This window comes from Mya arenaria, chromosome 10 (assembly GCF_026914265.1).
Source record: "Mya arenaria isolate MELC-2E11 chromosome 10, ASM2691426v1".
Taxonomy (NCBI): domain Eukaryota; kingdom Metazoa; phylum Mollusca; class Bivalvia; order Myida; family Myidae; genus Mya; species Mya arenaria.
The window spans coordinates 437,657-459,489 of record NC_069131.1 but is presented as its reverse complement, the minus strand read 5'-3'; the positions used below and the strand labels follow the sequence as shown (position 1 = coordinate 459,489).

The window sequence follows — 21,833 nt, the reverse complement described above, 5'->3', positions numbered from 1 at the left end:
TTATTATTATTATTATTATTATTATTATTATTATTATTATTATGCTACATGCTCAAGACTTTGGTCTGAAATTACTGAGACAAAGTGAGAAATATTCACACACTTTCAGTTTCATTCGGCATTACATGACTATGACACAAATTGTAGCAGGTCGACAGCTTTACGCGATTTGATTTGAATGGTAAAAGTGTATACTAATATGCATTTAGTACTGGTTAAGTGTTGTTAGTATGTACAAAAGATTGGTCTTATGTCGACACACATTTTACAAACACAAGGACAAACTAACAATTTCAATAAAAATAAAAAAAGTAAGAGCGATTTAAGCAATTTAAAACACAGAAAATATTCTTATGGATGAACTTCAATCACCAAAAATAAACTGATTGTTGGATAAAATGAAGTATTACAATTTAATTTAAAACATTATGGTTTGATATCTTACGCGTAATTAGCTTTTAATTGCTCATAATACGATCCATATTTTTCCAGGAAATAAAACTGTCTGAATGCGATGACCCAGATTCTATTCTTAACTACAAAGTACATGTATATATTATCGGTCCTCGGCCTTATATGTATTTATTTGATTCAGTACGCGTTCATTTTGAAACTATTTGCAGATTCTGCTTTTTATATTATGTTCTCTAACTCGCTGATATTGAAATAATTGCTTTCTGTACAAATTTAATCGCGTTATATTACGCAAAACGCAGCTTATTCGAACTATATAAACCGCATTACATAGATTGAAACTCCTAACAGCGCTACTTTTAGTTAGCTAATCAATATGCAGAACGCAGACCGTAGCGAATGAAGCAGATTGCTTACTAGGTATTTTCGATGTAAATGTTAATGTAAATTAGGTTGTTGACCAACGCAGTTCTAACTGCGCTGGGGTTGATACGCCCGTGCGCGCATTAATTCGCCAAAAGTTAAAAATGTTATGTCGATCTGCCGCTGCGATTTGCGAGATACGGTTATAAAAGTATGCAGGCCTATCGGCCTACAGCCTATAAACCTATAAAGACCTCCTACCGACATGCAGTAAGGCGGTCCTTAATAAAACTGTATACAATATGGTTTTGTTTGAAGCGGTGAAGAACGACACTTTACAACGAGCAATGAGACGTTTAGAAGACGAACATGGAGCTGAACCTAAAGAGGATATTAGTTTAATACAATGATGATGGACTACGACGAGCTTTATTGACACTACATGCGCAGCCAAACTGTTTTAAAGATGTTGTATATAACGTTCATTCGTAATTTCAAAATAAAAAAGGCATTTAAAAGGTATGATATAGTTAATAAAAAATGAATAAAATATTGTTAAAATATTTCCACCTTTAATTCTTTTTACAAACCGACGCATCAATCGCTTACATATACCGTATATTCCCTCAAGCTATACCGTTATTTCATTAAAGCTGTGATGTACATTTTTTGAAGCTGTGGCGTAAATTCCTTCTAGCTGTACAGTATATTCCTTCTGGCTGTACAGTATATATTCCTTATGGCTGAACAGTATATTCCTTCTAACTGTACTGTATATTCCTTCTAGCTGTACAGTATATATTCCTTATGGCTGAACAGTATATTCCTTCTAACTGTACAGTATATTCCTTCCAGCTGTACAGTATATTCCTTCCAGCTGAACAGTATATCCTATAGCTGAACTGTATATTTCTTCATACTGTACCGTATATTCTTCCATACGGTACCGAATATTCCTTCTAGCTGTACCGTATATTTCTCCATACTATACCGTATTTTCCTTCTAGCTGTACTGTATATTCCTTATAGCTGTACTGTATATTCCTTCTAGCTGTACCGTATATTCCTTCTAGCTGTACTGTATATTCCTTCTAGCTGTACCGTATATTCCTTCTAGCTGTACTGTATATTCCTTCTAGCTGTACCGTATATTTCTCCATACTATACCATATTTTCCTTCTAGCTGTACCGTAAATTCCTTCTAGCTGTACTGTATATTCCTTCTAGCTGTACCGTATATTCCTTCTAGCTGTACTGTATATTCCTTCTAGCTGTACTGTTTATTCGTTCTAGCTATACAGTATATTCCTTCTAGCTGTGGTCGGCATGTGATAAACAATCAACAGAACATGGAAAGTGTCCTTTTGTGCTCTACCATCGACGGAACATGGAATCTTGTCGTTATGTGCTTAATCATCAACGGAACATGGAAAGCTTGTCGTTATGTACTCTACCATCAACAGAACATGGAAAGCTGGTCGTCATGTGCTCTACCACCAACGGAACATGGAAAGCTGTTCGATATGTGGTCTGTTATCAACGGAACATGGAAAGCTGTTCGATATGTGGTCTGTTATCAATGAAATATGGTAAGCTGTTCGATATGTGGTCTGTTATCAACGGAACATAGAAAGCTGTTCGATATGTGGTCTGTTATCAACGGAACATGGAAAGCTGGTCGGCATGTGCTCTTCCATCAACGGAACATAGAAAGCTGGTCGGCATGTGCTCTACCATCAACGGAACATGGAAAGCTGGTCGGCATGTGCTCTACCATCAACGGAACATGGAAAGCTGGTCGGCATGTGCTCCACCATCAACGGAACATGGAAAGCTGTTCGTTATGTGCTCTACCATCAACGGAACATGGAAAGCTGTTCGTCATGTGCTCTTCCATCAACGGAACATGGAAAGCTGTTCGATATGTGGTCTGTTATCAACGAAACATGGAAAGCTGGTCGTTATGTGCTCTACCATCAACGGAACATGGAAAGCTGGTCGTCATGTGCTCTTCCATCAACGGAACATGGAAAGCTGGTCGTCATGTGCTCTACCATCAACGGAACATGGAAAGCTGGTCGTCATGTACTCTTCCATCAACGGAACATGGAAAGCTGGTCGTCATGTGCTCTACCATCAACGGAACATGGAAAGCTGGTCGGCATGTGCTCTACCATCAACGGAACATGGAAAGCTGGTCGGCATGTGCTCCACCATCAACGGAACATGGAAAGCTGTTCGATATGTGCTCTACCATCAACGGAACATGGAAAGCTGGTCGTTATGTGCTCTTCCATCAACGGAACATGGTAAGCTGTTCGTTATGTGCTCTACCATCAACGGAACATGGTAAGCTGTTCGTTATGTGCTCTTCCATCAACGGAACATGGTAAGCTGTTCGATATGTGCTCTTCCATCAACGGAACATGGTAAGCTGTTCGTTATGTGCTCTTCCATCAACGGAACATGGTAAACTGTTTGTTATGTGCTCTACCATCAACGGAACATGGTAAGCTGTTCGTTATGTGCTCTACCATCAACGGAACATGGAAAGCTGGTCGGCATGTGCTCTACCATCAACGGAACATGGAAAGCTGTTCGTTATGTGCCTATCAACGGAACACGGAAAGCTGTTCGTTATGTGCTCTTCCATCAACGGAACTGGTCGGCATGTGCTCTTCCATCAACGGAACGTGGAAAGCTGTCCGTTATGTGCTCTTCCATCAACGGAACGTGGAAAGCTGTTCGTTATGTGCTCTACCATCAACGGAACGTGGAAAGCTGTTCGTTATGTGCTCTACCATCAACGGAACGTGGAAAGTTGGTCGTTATGTGCTCTTCCATCAACGGAACATGGAAAGCTGGTCGGCATGTGCTCTTCCATCAACGGAACGTGGAAAGCTGGTCGGCATGTACTCTTCCATCAACGGAACATGGAATGCTGGTCGTCATGTGCTCTTCCATCAACGGAACATGGAAATTTGGTCGTCGTGTGCTCTAGCATCAACGGATCATTGATAGCTAATTGCAAAGTGTTCTACCATCAACGGAACATTTATTGCTGAATGTCATGTGTTCTAGCTACAATCAATGAAACATTAATAGCTGATTTCAATGTAGTCTACAATCAACAGACCATTGGTAGTTAATTACAAAGTGCTCTACCATCAACGGATCAGTAATAGTTAATTGCAAAGTGCTCTACCATCAATGGAACATTGGCAGTTGGTTGCAATGTGTTCTACCATCAGCGGAACATTGGCAGTTGGTTGCAATGTGTTCTACCATCAGCGGAACATTGGCAGTTGGTTGCAATGTGTTCTACCATCAGCGGAACATTGGCAGTTGGTTGCAATGTGTTCTACCATCAGCGGAACATTGACAGTTGGTTGCAATGTGCTCTACCATCAATGGAACATTGATAGCTGATTGCCATGTGCTATGCAATGTCATTATTCGGGTTTCTGACTGTTTTATTTGCAGATCTTTCTCCATTTGCACCCTGCAATACAACAACAAAAACATACTTAATTTATCAAAGCCCCTGAAAGTATTTCACAATATCAGCCAGCTATTGGTTTACATCGGTTTATAATTCTAAATCGCTCTATAGATCAAATAGTTATTAATTCAGTATGATTTGAAGCACGTACTTAAAACAGCTGCAGGACGCTTGCATGAAGTCGATAAAAAATACATAAAGGATTTAATTACTGTCACAAATGCACATTGTTTGAACTTTATTAATATGCATAGTCTAGAACATTATATGCAAACCATCATCCAGTGGAACACTCCCCAGACTACAATGTTTTATTCATAATGCAGGGTACAATAACGACAACAAGTCACGTACTTTGATCTGAATATCTGAGTTTGACATTGTTACAAAATAAAATATAAGATACATTTTATGATTTAAACAAAGTTGGCACGTTTATACGAGAGCAATTCAACGAGTTCATATACTGCAGCTCTATGTGTCGGCAGCTCTTTGTGTCGGCAGTTCTATGTGTCGGCAGCTATATGTGTTGGCAGTTCTATGTGTAGGCAGCTCTATGTGTTGGCAGCTCTATGTGTATGCCGCTCTATGTGTTGGCAGCTTTATGTGTCGGTAGCTCTATTATGAAATTATCCTATTGAACTTCTGAAATCTACACAAGAAATGAAAAGATTACATAAAACTTGATTCTAAGTAAAATCAGAACCCACAATTTATTATTAATTTATTTAGAGCTGCACAACTTGTCAAATTCCACCATCCTACAGAAAAGTATTCGTACAAGGCTTACAACAACACCGTGACAAAACCACTGGATACAAGTCTTACTTGTCTTCAAACATTTTAATTTTCAATAATAGACTGTTAAAACTTCGACAATATACCCATCATGTTTTAACAAATTACTCAAAATTACTTTTAACTTATTTTCAGAGGTCACAAATTTACTGACTTAATTTATTGAGATTCAGATGCTATCAACAATAGAACTTCTTATTCTTATTGAGCAAAAACAATCATATCGACTAAGTTATGTCTTAAACTGGCTCGACAGAACGTAATTTGAGTAGAGGCCATTAAATGGCCGAGCGAATGTTGTTGCCCAATCAGATAGCACGTAACTTATAGTTGTTTTAAACTAAGGTGAAGTCACTATGGTACAATTATTTATTTATTATGGATTGAAATTTTCGTAAACAAATAGTTTTGGCCGATATCGTTAACGATATACTGAGGGTCTGATTAATCAGCCCGCGACTATTTTTATGTGTTGGGAGCCCTGTGTGTCAAGAGCTCTATTCCAAGCAGCCAATGTGTCGGTATATTTGTATGAGGCTAGCTGTGTGTGTCAAGAACCCTGTATATCGAGAGCCTGTCGGGAGGCCAGTGTGTCGGGTTTCCTGTTTGTCGGGAGCCCTGTCTGTCGGAATGCCAGTGTGTCGGCTGACCTGTTTTTCGGGAGCGCGGTATGGGGTTATGTGTGTGTGTCGGTATCCATGTGTGTTGGGAGCACTGTTTGTCGCTAGCTCGTTGTGTCGGTATATCTGTATGCGGGAAGTTGTGTGTGTCGGGAGCGCTATGTGTCGGGAGCGCTATTTATCAATAGGCCTGTGTATCGGCAGCCTTGTTTGTCGGGAGCGCTATGTGTCGGGAGCGCTATTTATCAATAGGCCTGTGTATCGGCAGCCTTGTTTGTCGGGAGCGCTATGTGTCGGGAGCGCTATTTATCAATAGGCCTGTGTATCGGCAGCCTTGTTTGTCGGGAGCGCTATGTGTCGGGAGCGCTATTTATCGGTAGGCCTGTGTATCGGCAGCCTTGTTTGTCGGGAGCGCTATGTGTCGGGAGCGCTATTTATCGGTAGGCCTGCGTATCGGCAGCCTTATTTGTCGGGAGCGCTATGTGTCGGGAGCGCTATTTATCGGTAGGTCTGTGTATCGGCAGCCTTGTTTGTCGGGAGCGCTATGTGTCGGGAGCCCTATTTATCGGTTGGCCTGTGTATCGGCAGCCTTGTTTGTCGGGAGCGCTATATGGCGGGAGCGCTATTTATCGGTTGGCCTGTGTATTGGCAGCCTTGTTTGTCGGGAACGCTATGTGTCGGGAGCCCCGTGTATCGGGAGCCAACGCATATTCTTAACATAGGTACGATATTTTTAAGAAAAATATGCAGAACTGAAATTCAAAAAGGACGTTAGATCAAACCACATCTCAAGCATTTGTTCACAGAGTAATTTTATCAGGTTTTACGAAAACGTTAGTGTGTATATTTGGTCTTCTAACCGATAAGGTCGGTAGGCTGAGCGCAAGCTTCTAAATAACTCAATTAATAAAACTAATTAATGACCATATGGGCACGTGGCAGTTGTTTTCATTACTGCATGGCGGTTGTAGTACGCTTAATATTTTTTGTTCTGTTTTTAAGAACACTTTTAAAAGATATAATGTGAATCTTCCCCTTCGCTGACATTGGCCGAGGCGGGAGCCTGAACACTTAATATCATTTTGACATATCACAGCTAAACCATCCAGGCATAAGGCGACAAAATAGAATCCATACATAATTCATAAAACAAGCAAGCGAAAACGTTCGAATTGAAATGAATCAACTATTTCCTGATACATGTTTTTGATTCAGAAGGCTATCAACATGCTTTTCAAATGAACATTGAAATAAATTTTTAATTGCAATGCTCGTGCACGAACGTTTCACCGGCCAATCAAATGCTGCGTCTATTGTTTCAACAGCCAATAAAACATCGCATATATCGTTCAACCAGCCAATCAAACAACACATCTGTCGTTTCGCCAACAATGCATTGCCAGCCAGTTTAATCTCCTCACGGCACGCTTTTAGTAGCTTTCCGTTAAAATGGATTGGATAAAGACGGATAACATTTTCCTGGTAATTTATTGTTATTTTTATTTGTTGTTTTCATCATTATCTTCTTCCTTCTCTAAATCTCCATCATCACCAATAGTATCACAGTTATCATCATCATCATCATCATCATCATCATCATCATCATCATCATCATCATCATCATCGTCGTCGTCGTCGTCGCCGTTGACGTCATCATCATCATCATAATCATCATCATCATCAACAACAATAGTAATATCATCATCACAGCAACATATTTATTATCGTCATCAATATTATTACAGTATTGATTATTATATTATCAAAAGCAACAGCAATAACAACATCATCATTATCATCACCATTATCATCATCATGGCCATAATCGCATTTATCGTGTAAGTTAATATGTTTAATTACAGTAACATTGAATGTATTTCTTCTTTTTCAGGCTTTGGCGTTGCTTTGTGTAGCCGCATGTAAGTGACCTCGAATTGTTCAAGTTGTTTTGAGCATGCCTTGTATTAAATGAGCTGTCATCAACATATCTAAATTTGAAAAAAAAAATAGCACGTTAGTTTTTGCCTACACGACTAACGTTTAGTTTCGTTTAAACATGTCAAAAATCTCTTGAAGGAAATTCATATGATAAGCAGCACTGGTTAATGAAATTACTCTTGATTGGAAGAAGGAAGGAATAAAATGCTCTAAAACAGACATTTAAAGCGTTACCCTGACCATAGTTTAAAATGCTTAAAACGACCGAATTCATCACAATTCAAAGAATATATTTTCATTCGGAACTCCTCTGCCATTTTTATCCTAAAACAATTTGGACGGTTTACATACAGATACATACAGAAATTGGTATGTTTTAGTCCGCTGCAAGTAGATCGCGTAGTATTTAATTTTGCAGTTAAAGATATGACTAAACTCTTGGTAATCTAAATTATATTTGCAATGATACACTTCACTGGCAATCAATTTAAACTCAGATCATCAAATATTAGCTTAACTTCTACATTTAATTAATGACACCATTCAATTTTTTTACGAACCACTTCTATTGGTGTACCGGCGGCATACATCCGAGGTTGTTTTCGATAGAAATGGCCGAGGAGTTCCGAACGTTCCTTGTACGATTTATCCAAGGGACGTTTATTGGCGAGTGGTAAATACGGAGGCATCTGACTCAAACGGGCAATCAGGGGAAACCTATCTGACAGACAGAAAGTTTCTTGTTGTTTAAAGCAATATAAATAACTACAATGTCTCAAATATTATTTCAATTTTTAATTTTAAATAAATAATTGACAAAAGTTATGGCCTGAATTTTAAACGGGCACACTCTAGGTGGATGCAAAAACATGCTTTATGTTTTACTTTAAAGCATTATTATCACTCCGATGATTTGACTTAATGACCACAACAAAAACAAAAAGCATATCATTTGTGTACAAAAATGAAATATTTGCGATAGTTTGGCGCAGTTTTAACTCGGGACTGTTGCTGCGTAGCTATATATTGATTATAAATATATATTTTACCTGTACACAAATCATATGCCTTTTGTTTTGTTTTGATCATTAAAGTCATATGATTTAAACATAATATTGCATTACATAAAAAAATAAAGTAAAACTGCATTAACCTATCTCGTGCCCCATGGATTAATGGCCACATAAAATAAATGTACCTTAATTGATTTTAATCAAAACTTTAAAAGCATAACTTGGAAACCTAAAGGAACTCTTGTGTTGGGCCAACCTTTTTCCACGGTAATGCATCTGATATTATAATTACAATTGAAGTATAAAACCCTGGTTTGAGTGGGGAACGAACCCAATCCGGTACAGTCAGTAAAAAAACTGACACCAAAACCGGTCGCCCACAAGGACTCTTACATAAGCTGCGGGACATTTCAAACTGTTACATGATAGCTTTATCATCTAAGGGTTATCTGCCCTAGTGAGTTAAATACCTAGGCACAGCCAGATGCTTATCAGTTCTAGTTTAGATGTCGTACAATACAATAGTTAGAGCATATTTAGGGTCGTTCTTATGTATACCTCCACAACATAACACAAACCTTTTGTTTAAAAAGCGTAACTAATGCTTTTCAAAATAGTGGATTCCAAAGACAACAGTTGAGCATGTATCGGTAACATTTGTTGAAGAGTTCCAGCCGTCAAGATCTCAGTTTTAACACTCCTAATGATTGTCCACAATCTATATCGTGATAAAAGGAGTGCATTGTACAAAACATGAGCGAGTACCTGAAATATTATATGTATTTGTTTTGCTAATAGGAATTTGGGAGGAATGGGGGCGACGGGCACATATAATATCTAAGACAGCGGGTGATTCATGACCGGCAGATCTTGTTTAAGTTCATCAATGTGTAGTTTATCTAGATATTCTTGGCGTGCCGCCCAACCCCCCCCCACCCATTCCCTTCCACGGATCAAAATATCGATATACACATTAGGTTTGTTTATGGCATAAGGATGTACTTTTAACTGTTACAACAAGTATGTTTTACATTAGGCCAAGTGCCGGTTGTGGATCAAACGTACCACCTGGCGCTCATGCACTCACGTGACGTAACGGATGAGGTACAGTTTGTGCTGTCATCGTCGACTGACAGTTTAAAATCCGAAACATCAACGCCATGCAATAAACTTCCAAACAACTCTGTTACAGAATTAAAGAACTTGAAATATTTGGTTAATATGACAGATTGTCCGAGCTTGAATCCCGAGAGCAAGGGTGTAAGCAGAAGTGGAATTAAATTCGTTGTCCGCAGCGATGCGTCATTACAAGTTGTCCAGAAGGCAGCCAGAGGTGGGCGAGACAGTTTCGTTGCCATTCCTGACTCACAGCTCGGCACGGAATATTACATCGGCACATATTACTTACAAGGTGGGGTGTGCCAGCTTGCCGTCACACCTACCCAGAGTGATACCCTCGTTACAATATTCCTCCCGGACGGCTTAGATGAATCGTTTACCTGCCAGATAGGCTCTCCAGTTTATGATTATGTTCACGGAAAGGGTTTCCGTTTTGTACTACATGAGTTTGAGGTGTTCCATTACCAGGGCAACCGTGACCTCAGTGGTACATTCATTGTGTCAAACAATACTGTTTCCGTTATTGTCGGGTCGAAATATTATTCATCAGAAAACACAGGTCTGCTCGTGCAACAGATCCCTCCTACCATATCATGGGGTAGCGAGTTTGTCATTTTACCAAACCCTGACAACGACCAGGGAGATATAGTGAAGATTGTACCGAAATATGACAGCACCCGGGTATACATCACAGGGCACTCGCCCTTTATCATTCCCAAGGCTGGTCTTGGAGTGGAGCGCCGGATTGATCGCGGGATGAACAGCGTTATTCGAAGCAGCCTACCCATACTCGTGCTTCAGGTCATGTTTGTTGGACTTTATAACTTACCACGTGATGTCCCTCGCTATCCCATGATGCTTTTAGTTTCACCGTTGACTGAAAATTTAACATTATCTGTGCCTGATGACTTTTTCGGACAAAATATAGGTTTCGCAATCATTGCATCTCGTTCGAATTTTTCATTGGATAGTGAAATTAAAAAGGAAAACATTTTTGTAACAAAAGTTGGAACACAGGATTTTAAACTAGATAGTAATTTGAAGGAAAAAACAGACGCCGTGTTTGCCTATATATATAACGAGGATACCGCTGTTGCACCTTTTGGGGTAACGTGGACACAAACAGAACAGGTAAGTTACATTCCTTATTCCTTTTGTTTATTTGCATTCGTTAAACGTATCTCATGTTCATTGTCTGTTATAAGAAAAACAATTCTCAGGTATTTTAATTATTCTGCTTTATTCGACTTATAGCTCGTCTTTTCTATCAAGTTCTGTAGCACTATTGTCGATGTGCAAGAACGTTACCCTAGGCCTTAAACCTGCACTCTCACAGATTTGACATTTTTATTTTTATTTTTTTTGTCTTGGAAAGAGCAAATTTTTGCGTAACTATCTGCAAACCAGTAATATTATACTGCTGACAAAAGATCAGATCACAGAATTTCACATTTCTGTTCGAAAAATGCATAAAACATATTTTTTTAAGTTAAATATGAATATCTGCGATCTAATCTTTTGTCAGCAGTCTTGTACCACTGGTTTGCATTTATTTACGCAAACATTTGCGCATTCCCTGACAAAAAAGTTGTAAAAACGGTAAATCTGTTAGAGTGCAGCTTTAACACAGAAACCAGTGAACAAATTCCAATGAAACTTGATACACAAGTTGCACGAGACAAAACGCACATATACAGCGAGGTCCATCATTCTGTCTTAAATTAGTTCAATCGGATCTCCTAGGCCAGTTTCCATCGAAAACAACCTCGGATGTATATGGACGGTTTACGATGTCAGAAATCTTGACATTTAGGCCTGAGTTGTTTCTCTCGAACTTTGAAAAAGAATATGTGCGCAGGAGGAGGAAAAATAAAAATCAACATTTTTTTTATTTTTGTTGTTGATGATAAATTTCCCAAGTTTAAGATGAGTGTTTTTTTTTTTTCGAACATCTGATTATCGCAAAAGGTTTTCCGTAACTCGCATTGTGTTAATTGACTGTTTCGTTTTAAATGTAAACCGATATCCAAATGAAAATCTTTTAATAAATGTATATGCAAATGTTTAATTTGTTATAGCATCTTAGTAATGTTGAAATTAATTAATGCGTGTCTTTGCTGTATTCATTTTATATATGACCGTTACAATCTATGACGATACTAAAATAAATGAAAAACAACAACAACAACAACAAAAACAACAACAACAACACATTTTATTGAATTTTATCAAACATTAAAAAAAAACGAAAGCATATATCTATATGGTTAAGCAAGAGTAATTCGAGGCATGAACTACAGCCGCTTTATTTAATGTATGGGGGTGAGGGGGGAGGGTGCATTTAAGTTGCATGATGCTACTAGAACTATAGTTTATATCACAGCAGTTGTATTCACACTTTGTATCTATTTAAAAATAGGTTCAAACACTGACTGATTTTATATGAATGTAATGGTTATCACAATACTTTTGGGGAACACTTTGTGTAAAAAAGCTAACATTCTTTATTTTTGATATGACTTGAACTATGGTTATCACTTAAGTATGGCCAACATCTTGAATCGTATTTTTTTTCACAAACTTCATGTATGATATGACTGGAACTAAAAAGAAACTAAAAAGGCCTAAAAAAATAGCGCTATTTCTTTCATCGCTGTTGTTATGAAGCTTTATTCTGTCAAAAATTAAAGACAGATTATGTTTAAATAAAGAATGAGATTCACCAGAGTCCAAACTCAAGTTGTTGTTTGTCACGTGACTTAGATGCGGTAACTCGTTCTATTGAATGAAGAGTGTCTTTTTCTGATGACAGCATGTTTTCTAAACATTCTGATGAATTTGCTTTTAAAGGTTTCCTTTGAATATGTTTATCACTGGTGCCAGAAAACTGAATGCTAAGCCAAATCACGTTTGTATTCGGCCACCTTGGCCCAGACGCATGGAGTATACCCATAAAGCGCATACCTGACGCCGTCGATCATTGTCGGCTTGATTCTCACTTATTAAATGTACTTTTTTTGTCCTCGAAATAGCAAAAATGGGGTCGGTGGTTTCGAAAAATGAAAATAATAAAAATCACGCCTTAACTACACTGCAAGTAGATCGCTTAGTAACTTCAATTTAGCTATTAAACTCAAAGACCTAACTCACCACAGCGCATGGTTTAGACTTGGTCATTCGTTAGCGCATGGTTTTCTTGTGGATGTGTTTTCTTTAAAGCCGACAACCATGCTTCATATATAATGGGTTGTTTGCAAATTTCGGGACCAGATCCTTTTGGCTTTCAGCCGGGGTAGCTAATATTTGACAGCATGTTTATATTAGTGTATTTTGTTCGATTTTTATTGTGTTTAATCACCTCATTTGCACAACGATACACATGTCATTACACTATGATTATGTACCTATTGTTTTAAACCTTGACATGACTAAGGTGAACAATGTCGGGTTGTCTTTGAATGCTTGTTACGTTGTATCGTACCGTTAGTAGGCAATGTTGCTCCAGCTTGATTCATCGTTTACAGCTAATGACTGTATCTTGTCGATGAGTGTTTTATAAGTTGATATATTTTTGTTTTTACTTTTTATTTCATTGTCTCCAGTTGATGCCGACTACCGTCAGTTCTATCTTATAATATCTCAATTTATAATACATGTTTGGGCAAATGTGAGCTTGACATTCAATTCCCAAGTGAACGTCCTGTTTCACTGACCGTTCGAAGGAAGTAACACCAACATAAGCTAATACAAATCTTGCATGTGTGGAATGTTTGTGTTGTTTTGTGTGTTCTATGTGTTCTATGTTTTGTGTGTTCTATGTTTGTGGCATTTTATGTGTTCTATGTTTGTGGCGTTTTGTGTGTTCTATTTTTGTGGTGTTTTGCGTGTTCTATGTTTGTGGCGTTTTGTGTGTTCTATGTTTGTGGTGTTTTGGGTGTTCTATGTTTGTGCTGTTTTGGGTGTTTTATGTTCTATGTTTTATGCGAACATACATGGAAACCAGTGATATAAGACAAAAGATACAGATCGCATATATAAGTTCAAAAATTGATGTTTTATGCATTTTTCTTAAACCGTTAGTAACTCTTTTAGCCATAAAACATTAATTCTCGAACGGAAATATGAAAATCTTCGATCTGATCTTTTGACAGCAAACTTATATCACTGGTTTCCAGATATTAACGCAAAAATTGGCTCAAAACGGTAAATCTGTGATATATGCAGGTAAACGGTTATGGTAAATGTTTTTTCTACGGAGTTGGTCATTGAACGTTTTCATTGTATTAATTGTCTTTTCCTAGATTTCCTGTCACATCTGGCCGCCTGTTCCTGGCGACCTTGTGGACAATGACTGTGACTGCGAGATTGATGAGGACGTGTGTTCCGAGGAGGACATGGGTAGGTTAACAGTCTAATGGCCACATGAGTAGGTTCCCAGATGGACTGCCACATGGGTAGTTTCATATAATGATTGTCATTCGGTAATGTTTACAGATTCATGGCCACTTGTGAAGGTTAACGGTTTGATGACCACTTGGGTAAGTAAAACGTTTTATGACCATATTAGGGAACAGATTGATAGACGCATTGGTAAGATCATCAGTTGGTGGCTTCATAGGCAGGATCACAGCTTTGATGGCCATATTGGTAGCTTCACAGAATGACATGATCATGGGTAGGTTCATTGATGGCCATATTGTGTAGGTGCATATGTTTATAGCACATCGGTAGTTTCACAGATTGACTGCCTCGTGTGTGTATTCACAGAGTGACTGCCTCATGTGTGTATTCACTGAGTGACTGCCTCATGGGTGTATTCACAGATTGACGGCCGCATAGGTAGTTTCATAATTGACGACACATGAATAGGTTCACAGATTGACGGCAACTTGGGTAGTTTCATGATAGACGGCTATGTTGGTAGTTCAATGATTGACGGTCATGTGGGTAGTTTACGAAATTAACGGCCACTGAGGTAGGTTCACATATTGACTGTCACGTGGGTAGGTTCCTAGATTGACGGCCACTTGGGTAGTTTCATGATTGACGGCCATGTAGATAGTTTCATGATTGACGTCAACTTGTGTAGTTTCATTGATTGACCGCCACTTCGAAAGGTTCACATATTAACAGCCACTTGGGTAGGTCCACATATTGACGGCAACTTGTGTAGTTTAACTGATTGGCCGCCACTTGGGAAGGTTCACAGATTGGCGGCCGTACGGGTAGGTTCACAGATTGACGGCAACTTGTGTAGTTTCACTGATTGACCGCCACTTGGGAAGGTTCACAGATTGGCGGCCCTACGGATAGGTTCACAGATTGACAGCAACCTGGGAGGGTGCACATATTAACGGCCACTTGGGTAGATTCGCAAATGGACGGCCATGAGGGTAGATTCTAAGACTGACGACTACTTTGTTTGATTCACTGATTTACAGCTACTTGGATAGATTCATAGATTGAGGACACATGGGTAGATTCACAGTTTGACGGCCATTTGGGTAGGTTAACCGATTGATGGTCACATGGGACGTTTCTCAGATTGACGGCCATAATGGTTGAGTTACAGATTGACGGCAACATTGTTAGGTCCACAGATTGACGCCACTTCGGTATTTACACAGATTGATGGCTAGTTGGGTAGGTTCACAGATTTACGGGCATGTGGGTAGATTCACTAATTGATGGCCCCTTGGGTAGATACATAGATTGACGGCCATGAAGGTAGATTCACAGAATGACTGCCACAAGAGTAGATGCACAGATTGACGGCCACATGGATAAGTTCACAGATTGACGGCAACACAGGTAGGTTCACATACTCATAACAATAGTTCGTAGGTTTATAGATTAATAGCCACATTGCGAAGTTCCACATATGAATAGCCACACTGGATAGGTTCAAATTTTGATAGCTATGTGGATAGATTCACAGATTGACGACGACATGGATAGGTTCACAGATTGATGACCACATTTGTAGGTTCGCCGATTGGTGGTCCTATGAGTAGGTTCACAAATTGATGACCACATGTGTAGGTTACCGGATTGATAGTCACATGAATAGGTTCACAAATTATTGGCCACATGTGTAGTTTTACCGATTGATGGTCACATGGGGTAGGTTCACCGATGGTTAACCAAATTGTGTAGGTTAGCAAAGTAGGTGCCTCACGGGGAAAAGCATAGGACAGCTGAATGATAATAAATTTTGATACTCCTTAATATCATGAATGTACGTCCAAAGACGGATGACCGCATGTGTAGGTTCGCCGATTGATGGTCACATGTGTATAGGTTCACAAATTGATGACCACATGGTATAGGTTCACCGATTGATAGTCACATGGATATGTTCACCAATTGATGACAACATGTGTCGGTTAAGGACAAATGAATGATAATAAAGTTTGATAGTCCTTTTCCGTAAAAGTGTCCATAGGCGGATGGCCGCATGTTATAGGTTTAACTGCAACTATTTGTCAGCATCTTAATGATATCGTCGATACAACTATTAATTTATGAACAAGCATGGTTATTTCTTGTGATATATCCCTGCATGGATGATATCAAACACACTGTTGACCATAATGGAAAAAGGCATTAAAGTCTTACGAGCAGTGACCATGATTTAAGTTGATGATTGTTATTGTTCGCAACACAATATAATATTTCACAAAATTTATGTACGAAATGTTTGTATGCCGGGTCAAAGAGGTAATTGGTTATATCTAATTTGTGGTACTAATTAGACTTTGAAAAGCAATTCCATTCCTTTTTCTTCCTCAAAATAATCAATGTTGTTTTGCGTCGCCAAAAGCATTCCGTGTACCCAACCACTTGGTATCAGCGTGTACTCAACCAGTTGATATCAGCGTGTACCCAACCACTTGGTATCAGCGTCTACTCAACCAGTTGATATCAGCGTGTTCCAAACCACTTGGTACCAGCGTGTACCCAACCAGTTGATATCAGCGTGTTCCCAACCACTTGGTACCAGCGTGTACCCAACCATTTGATATCAGCGTGTACCCAACCAGTTGATTAGCGTGAACCCAACCAGTTGGCATCAGCGTGTACCCAACCAGTTGATTAGCGTGAACCCAACCAGTTGGCATCAGCGTGTTCCCAACCACTTGGTACCAGCGTGTACCCAACCAGTTGATATCAGCGTGAACCCAACTACTTGGTACCAGCGTGTACCCAACCAGTTGATTAGCGTGAACCCAACCAGTTGGCATCAGCGTGTACCCAACCAGTTGATATCAGCGTGTACCCAACCAGTTGATATCAGCGTGTACCCAACCAGTTGATATCAGCCTGTACCCAACCAGTTGATATCAGCGTGTACCCAGCTAGTTTATATCAGGGTAGTTGCGTTGTGAAGGGCGTTCATTGTACACAACCAGTTTATATAATGGCCTGTTGTTTTGTCTAGACTATTCCGTGTTCCCAGCCAGTTTATATCAAGGCTAGTTATTTTGTCATATACATGTCTTTTTTTATTATAATTCAGTGCAAGAATTTTTCATCGAGAGTTCCGATACGGAGTTGAAAATAGTTAAAATTGAAGGATGGGCAACGATTCCCTTTACCGTTATCCGTAAACCAGAAAGCGTTGTGTTTCTTGCAGTTGTTTCGGAACAGAACGGCATGCAGCCGTTTATCACCACATTGGTATTGGATGGTGTCTTTTTTAGTTTACTTATTGTAATCATGTCATTCTAGAATGTATTTAGGTATTTGCATTTTTGTTTGGACCAATGACAATCGAGGATTTTTCACATTTTTTGTTAATTAATTTAATGTAGATCGATTCCGACGAATGCACCAAAAACAGTTTCAAAGAGAATGTTTCAGCCAATCTGTTGTACCATTAAGGCTTCTTGTTAAACTTGTGTCAGTAATAAAAGGTAGCATATACTTGGTGTTTGCATGTTTGTGTTGGCAAATGACAATGGAGGATTTTTCAAATTTTCTTTTCATTTATTTTACGTAGATCGATTCTGATGAATGCACTAATAACACCAAATAAGTAAGACTCAAATTTTGACGATCCACAGAAATTAGAGCGGGCAACCATGACACGCGAGGTACGCGGTACGCGCGCTCTATTTTCTTTATATCGCCAAAATTGAGCTCTAACGTATACGCGAACCGCGAATAGCTGGAATGGGTTTTATTTTCAACCTTAAAGTAATATCTTTTTTGCATCATATTTGATATTGTTTACACAAAAAGACTCGTTATTTACTTTAAAAGTACGCACAAACTTTAATACAAAATCATTGAAGCGCAACTCTAATTTCAATAACAAGTGACTATAACTTGTATAATGTTTCACTACTTAATATTTACTTAAATACTCATCTCTGCTTATCATTGTTCGCATGTAAGTCACAATTTATTGAGCGCTCATCTATGTATATTTACGTCATTACTTCTTTTAGATTCCGAATGAACGGACTGGTTCTTTCTGGCCTATTAATATAACGACAGAGGCAATGAATCTCACACTCAACATTATTCGAGGCAATGATAATACTCCGCCTTTGGTGAGTATTTCTACTTATATATGTCGTCGTAATAGTTTGTTCAAATCGATTTATTTATTTTCAAATCTGCCGTATTTTTTGTAAATCTGCATTCAGTCATTATTGAATTTAATTAGGTCAATCGGTAACTAGTAATGGAATGTGATCTCAACCACCAAGGTTATGCTGCACGTGTCCCATAAAACCATTTATTTGGTTAAAAACAAATTAATAACCCTTTAATCGTTACTTTATCAAAATTAATGCTTTACCTCTTTTATTACTATCGTTTACAATAGTGAGACATTATTCGATATCGGGTGAGTGAAGTATTGATATCGGATATGTGAAGTGTTAAAATCGGGTATGTGAGGTGTTTGTATCGGGTATCTGAAGTGTTGATATCGGGTATGTGAGGTGTTGATATCGGGTATGTGAAGTGTTGATATCGGGTATGTGAGGTGGTGATATCGGGTATGTGAAGTGTTGATATCGGGTATGTGTGGTGTTGGCATTGGGTATGTGCAATGTTTATATCGGGTATGTGAAGTGTTGGCATCGGGTACGTGAAGTGTTGATATCAGGTATGTGAGGTGTTGATATCGGGTATGTGAAGTGTTGATATCGGGTATGTGAAGTGTTGATGATATCGGGTATGTTAGGTGTTGGTATCGGGTATACGAAGTGTTGGTATCGGGTGTGTGAAGTGTTGGTATCGGAAATGTGAACTGTTGGTATCGGGTATGTGAAGTGTTGGTATCGGGAATGTGAAGTGTTGGTATCGGGTATGTGAACTGTTGGTATCGGGTATGTGAAATGTTGGTATCGAGAATGTGAGGTGTTGATATCGGGAAAGTGAACTGTTGGTATCGGGTATGTGAAGTGTTTATATCGGGTATGTAAACTGTTGATATCGGGTATGTGAAGTGTTGGTATCGGGTATGTGAACTGTTGGTATCGGGTATGTGAACTGTTGGTATCGAGCATGTGTTCTGTTGGTATCGTGTATTATAACTGTTGGTATCGTGTATGGTAACTGTTGTTATCGGGAATGTGAAGTGTTGTTATCGGGAATGTGAAATGTTGGTATATGGAATGTTGTGAAGTCTTGGTATCGGGAATTTGAAGTGTTGTTATCGGGAATTTGAAGTGTTGTTATCGGGAATATGAAGTGTTGGTATCGGGTATGTGAAGTGATGGTATCGGAAAAATGAAGTGTTGGTATCGGGAATGTGAACTGTTGGGTGAACTGTTGGTATCGGGTGTGTGAACTGTTGGTATCGGGTGTGTGAAGTGTTGGTATCGGGTACGTGAACTGTTGGTATCGGGTGTGTGAACGGTTGGTATCGGGTGTATGAACTGTTGGTATCGGGTGTGTGAAGTGTTGGTATCGGGTGTATGAACTGTTGGTATCGGGTGTATGAACTGTTGGTATCGGGTGTGTGAAGTGTTGGTATCGAGCATGTGTTCTGTTGGTATCGTGTATGATTACTGTTGGTATTGTGTATGATAACTGTTGGTATCGTGTATGATAACTGTTGGTATCGTGAATGATAACTGTTGGTATCATGTATAATAACTGTTGATATCGTGTATGATAACTGTTGGTATCGGGTATATGGAGTGTTGATATCGGGAATATGAAATGTTGGTATCGGGAATGTGAAGTGTTGTTATCGGGAATGTGAAGTGTTGGTATCGGGAATGTGAAGTGTTAGTATATGGAATGTTGTGAAGTGTTGGTATCGGGAATGTGAAGTGTTGGTATCGGGTATGTGAAGTGATTTTATCGGGAAAATGAAGTGTTGGTATCGGGAATGTGAAGTGTTGGTATCGGGAATATGAAGTGTTGGTATCGGTTATGTGCAATGTTTATATCGGGTATGTGAAATGTTGGTATCGGGAATGTGAAGTGTTGGTATCGGGAATGTGAAGTGTTGGTATCGGGTATGTGAACTGTTGGTATCGGGTTTGTGAGCTGTTGGTATCGAGGATGTGTTCTGTTGGTATAGTGTATGTGAAGTGTTGGTATCGTGTATGTGAAGTGTTGGTATCGGGAATGTGTACTTTTGGTTTCGGGTATGAAGTGTTGGTATCGGGTATGTGAACTGTTGATATCGAGCATGTGTTCTGTTGGTATCGCGTATATGAAGTGTTGGTATCGGGAATGTGAACTGTTGGTATCGGGTATGTGAACTGTTGGTATCGAGCATGTGTTCTGTTGGTATTGTGTACGTGAACTGTTGGTATCGAAAATGTGAACTGTTGATATATGGTATCTGGACTGTTCACAAACCCGATATCAAGAAATCACACACCCTATGATAACAGTTCAAACGCCAGATAGTTTACATATCCGAAAAAAAAAGTTCAGACAACCGAAATCAATAAATCATTGACACGATATTTGAAATTGACAAACCCGGTGTCAACAATCAAATCAACCAATACAAACAGCTCTCATACCCGATATCAAGAGTTGACATTCCCGCTACCAACAGTTGTCATAACCGATATTAACAGTTCAAATTCCAAAAAGAAACAGTTCACATATCATATATCAATGGTTTGCATTCCAAAAACGAACAGTCCAGATACCATATATCAACAGTTCACATTTTCGATACCAACAGTTCGCATTCCCGATATCAAATGCTCTCATTCCCGGTATCAACAGTTCACAAATTCGATATCAACAACTCTCATTTCCGATATCAACAGTTCACATATTCGATATCAACAGCTCTCATTCCCGATATCAACAGTTCTCATTCCCGATGTCAACAGTTCACATATTCGATATCAACAACTCTCATTTCCGGTATTAACAGTTCACATATTCGATATCAACAACTCCCATTCCCGATATCAACAGTTCACATATTCGATATCAACAGGTCTCATTCCCGCTATCAACAGTCCTCATATTCGATTTCTACATTTCTCATACCCGATAACAACAGTTCTACTACTAGTACCCGATTGCAACTGTTTACATCCCCGATATAAACAGTTCTCATACCCGATACCAACACTTCACAATCCCGATATCAACAGTTCACATACCCTGTATCAACAGTTCACACCTTCGATATCAACAATACACATACCCGATATCAACGATGTACATACCCGATATCAACAATTCACATATCCGTTATCAACAGTTTAAAAGTGCGATATCAACAGTTCACAAACCCGATATCAAGAAATCACACACCCTATGATAACAGTTCAAACGCCAGATAGTTTACATATCCGAAAAAAAAAGTTCAGACAACCGAAATCAATAAATCATTGATAAATGTTGATATTTGAACTGTTGATATCAGGTTTGTGAACTATTGATTTCTGGCGTTTGGACTGTTGAAATCGTGTATGTTAACTTTGTGAAACTTCTTTCTCTCTTATAAATTACGAAATGTTTTCGTTCTCACGACGCATCTAAAATGACGGCACGTTAGTTCCTATCTTATAAATATTCGCTTCACGTGACTGACCTACAACAAGCATAGAAAATTTGAATTGA

General features: G+C 38.9%; 1 protein-coding gene across 1 annotated transcript in view; it reads left to right on the top strand.

Moving 5' to 3' along the window:
• The first annotated feature begins 7,083 nt into the window (after positions 1–7,083).
• Positions 7,084–21,833, top strand: part of LOC128205352 (uncharacterized) — a 53,761-nt gene continuing 39,011 nt past the window's right edge. Inside the window, exons 1-6 of the mRNA XM_052906926.1 lie at positions 7,084–7,179; positions 7,589–7,616; positions 9,685–10,898; positions 14,069–14,165; positions 17,287–17,447; positions 18,221–18,325. Coding sequence (XP_052762886.1) covers positions 7,147–7,179; positions 7,589–7,616; positions 9,685–10,898; positions 14,069–14,165; positions 17,287–17,447; positions 18,221–18,325 — 1,638 coding nt within the window. The 5' untranslated portion in view covers positions 7,084–7,146. The remainder of the gene's footprint in view (positions 7,180–7,588; positions 7,617–9,684; positions 10,899–14,068; positions 14,166–17,286; positions 17,448–18,220; positions 18,326–21,833) is intronic.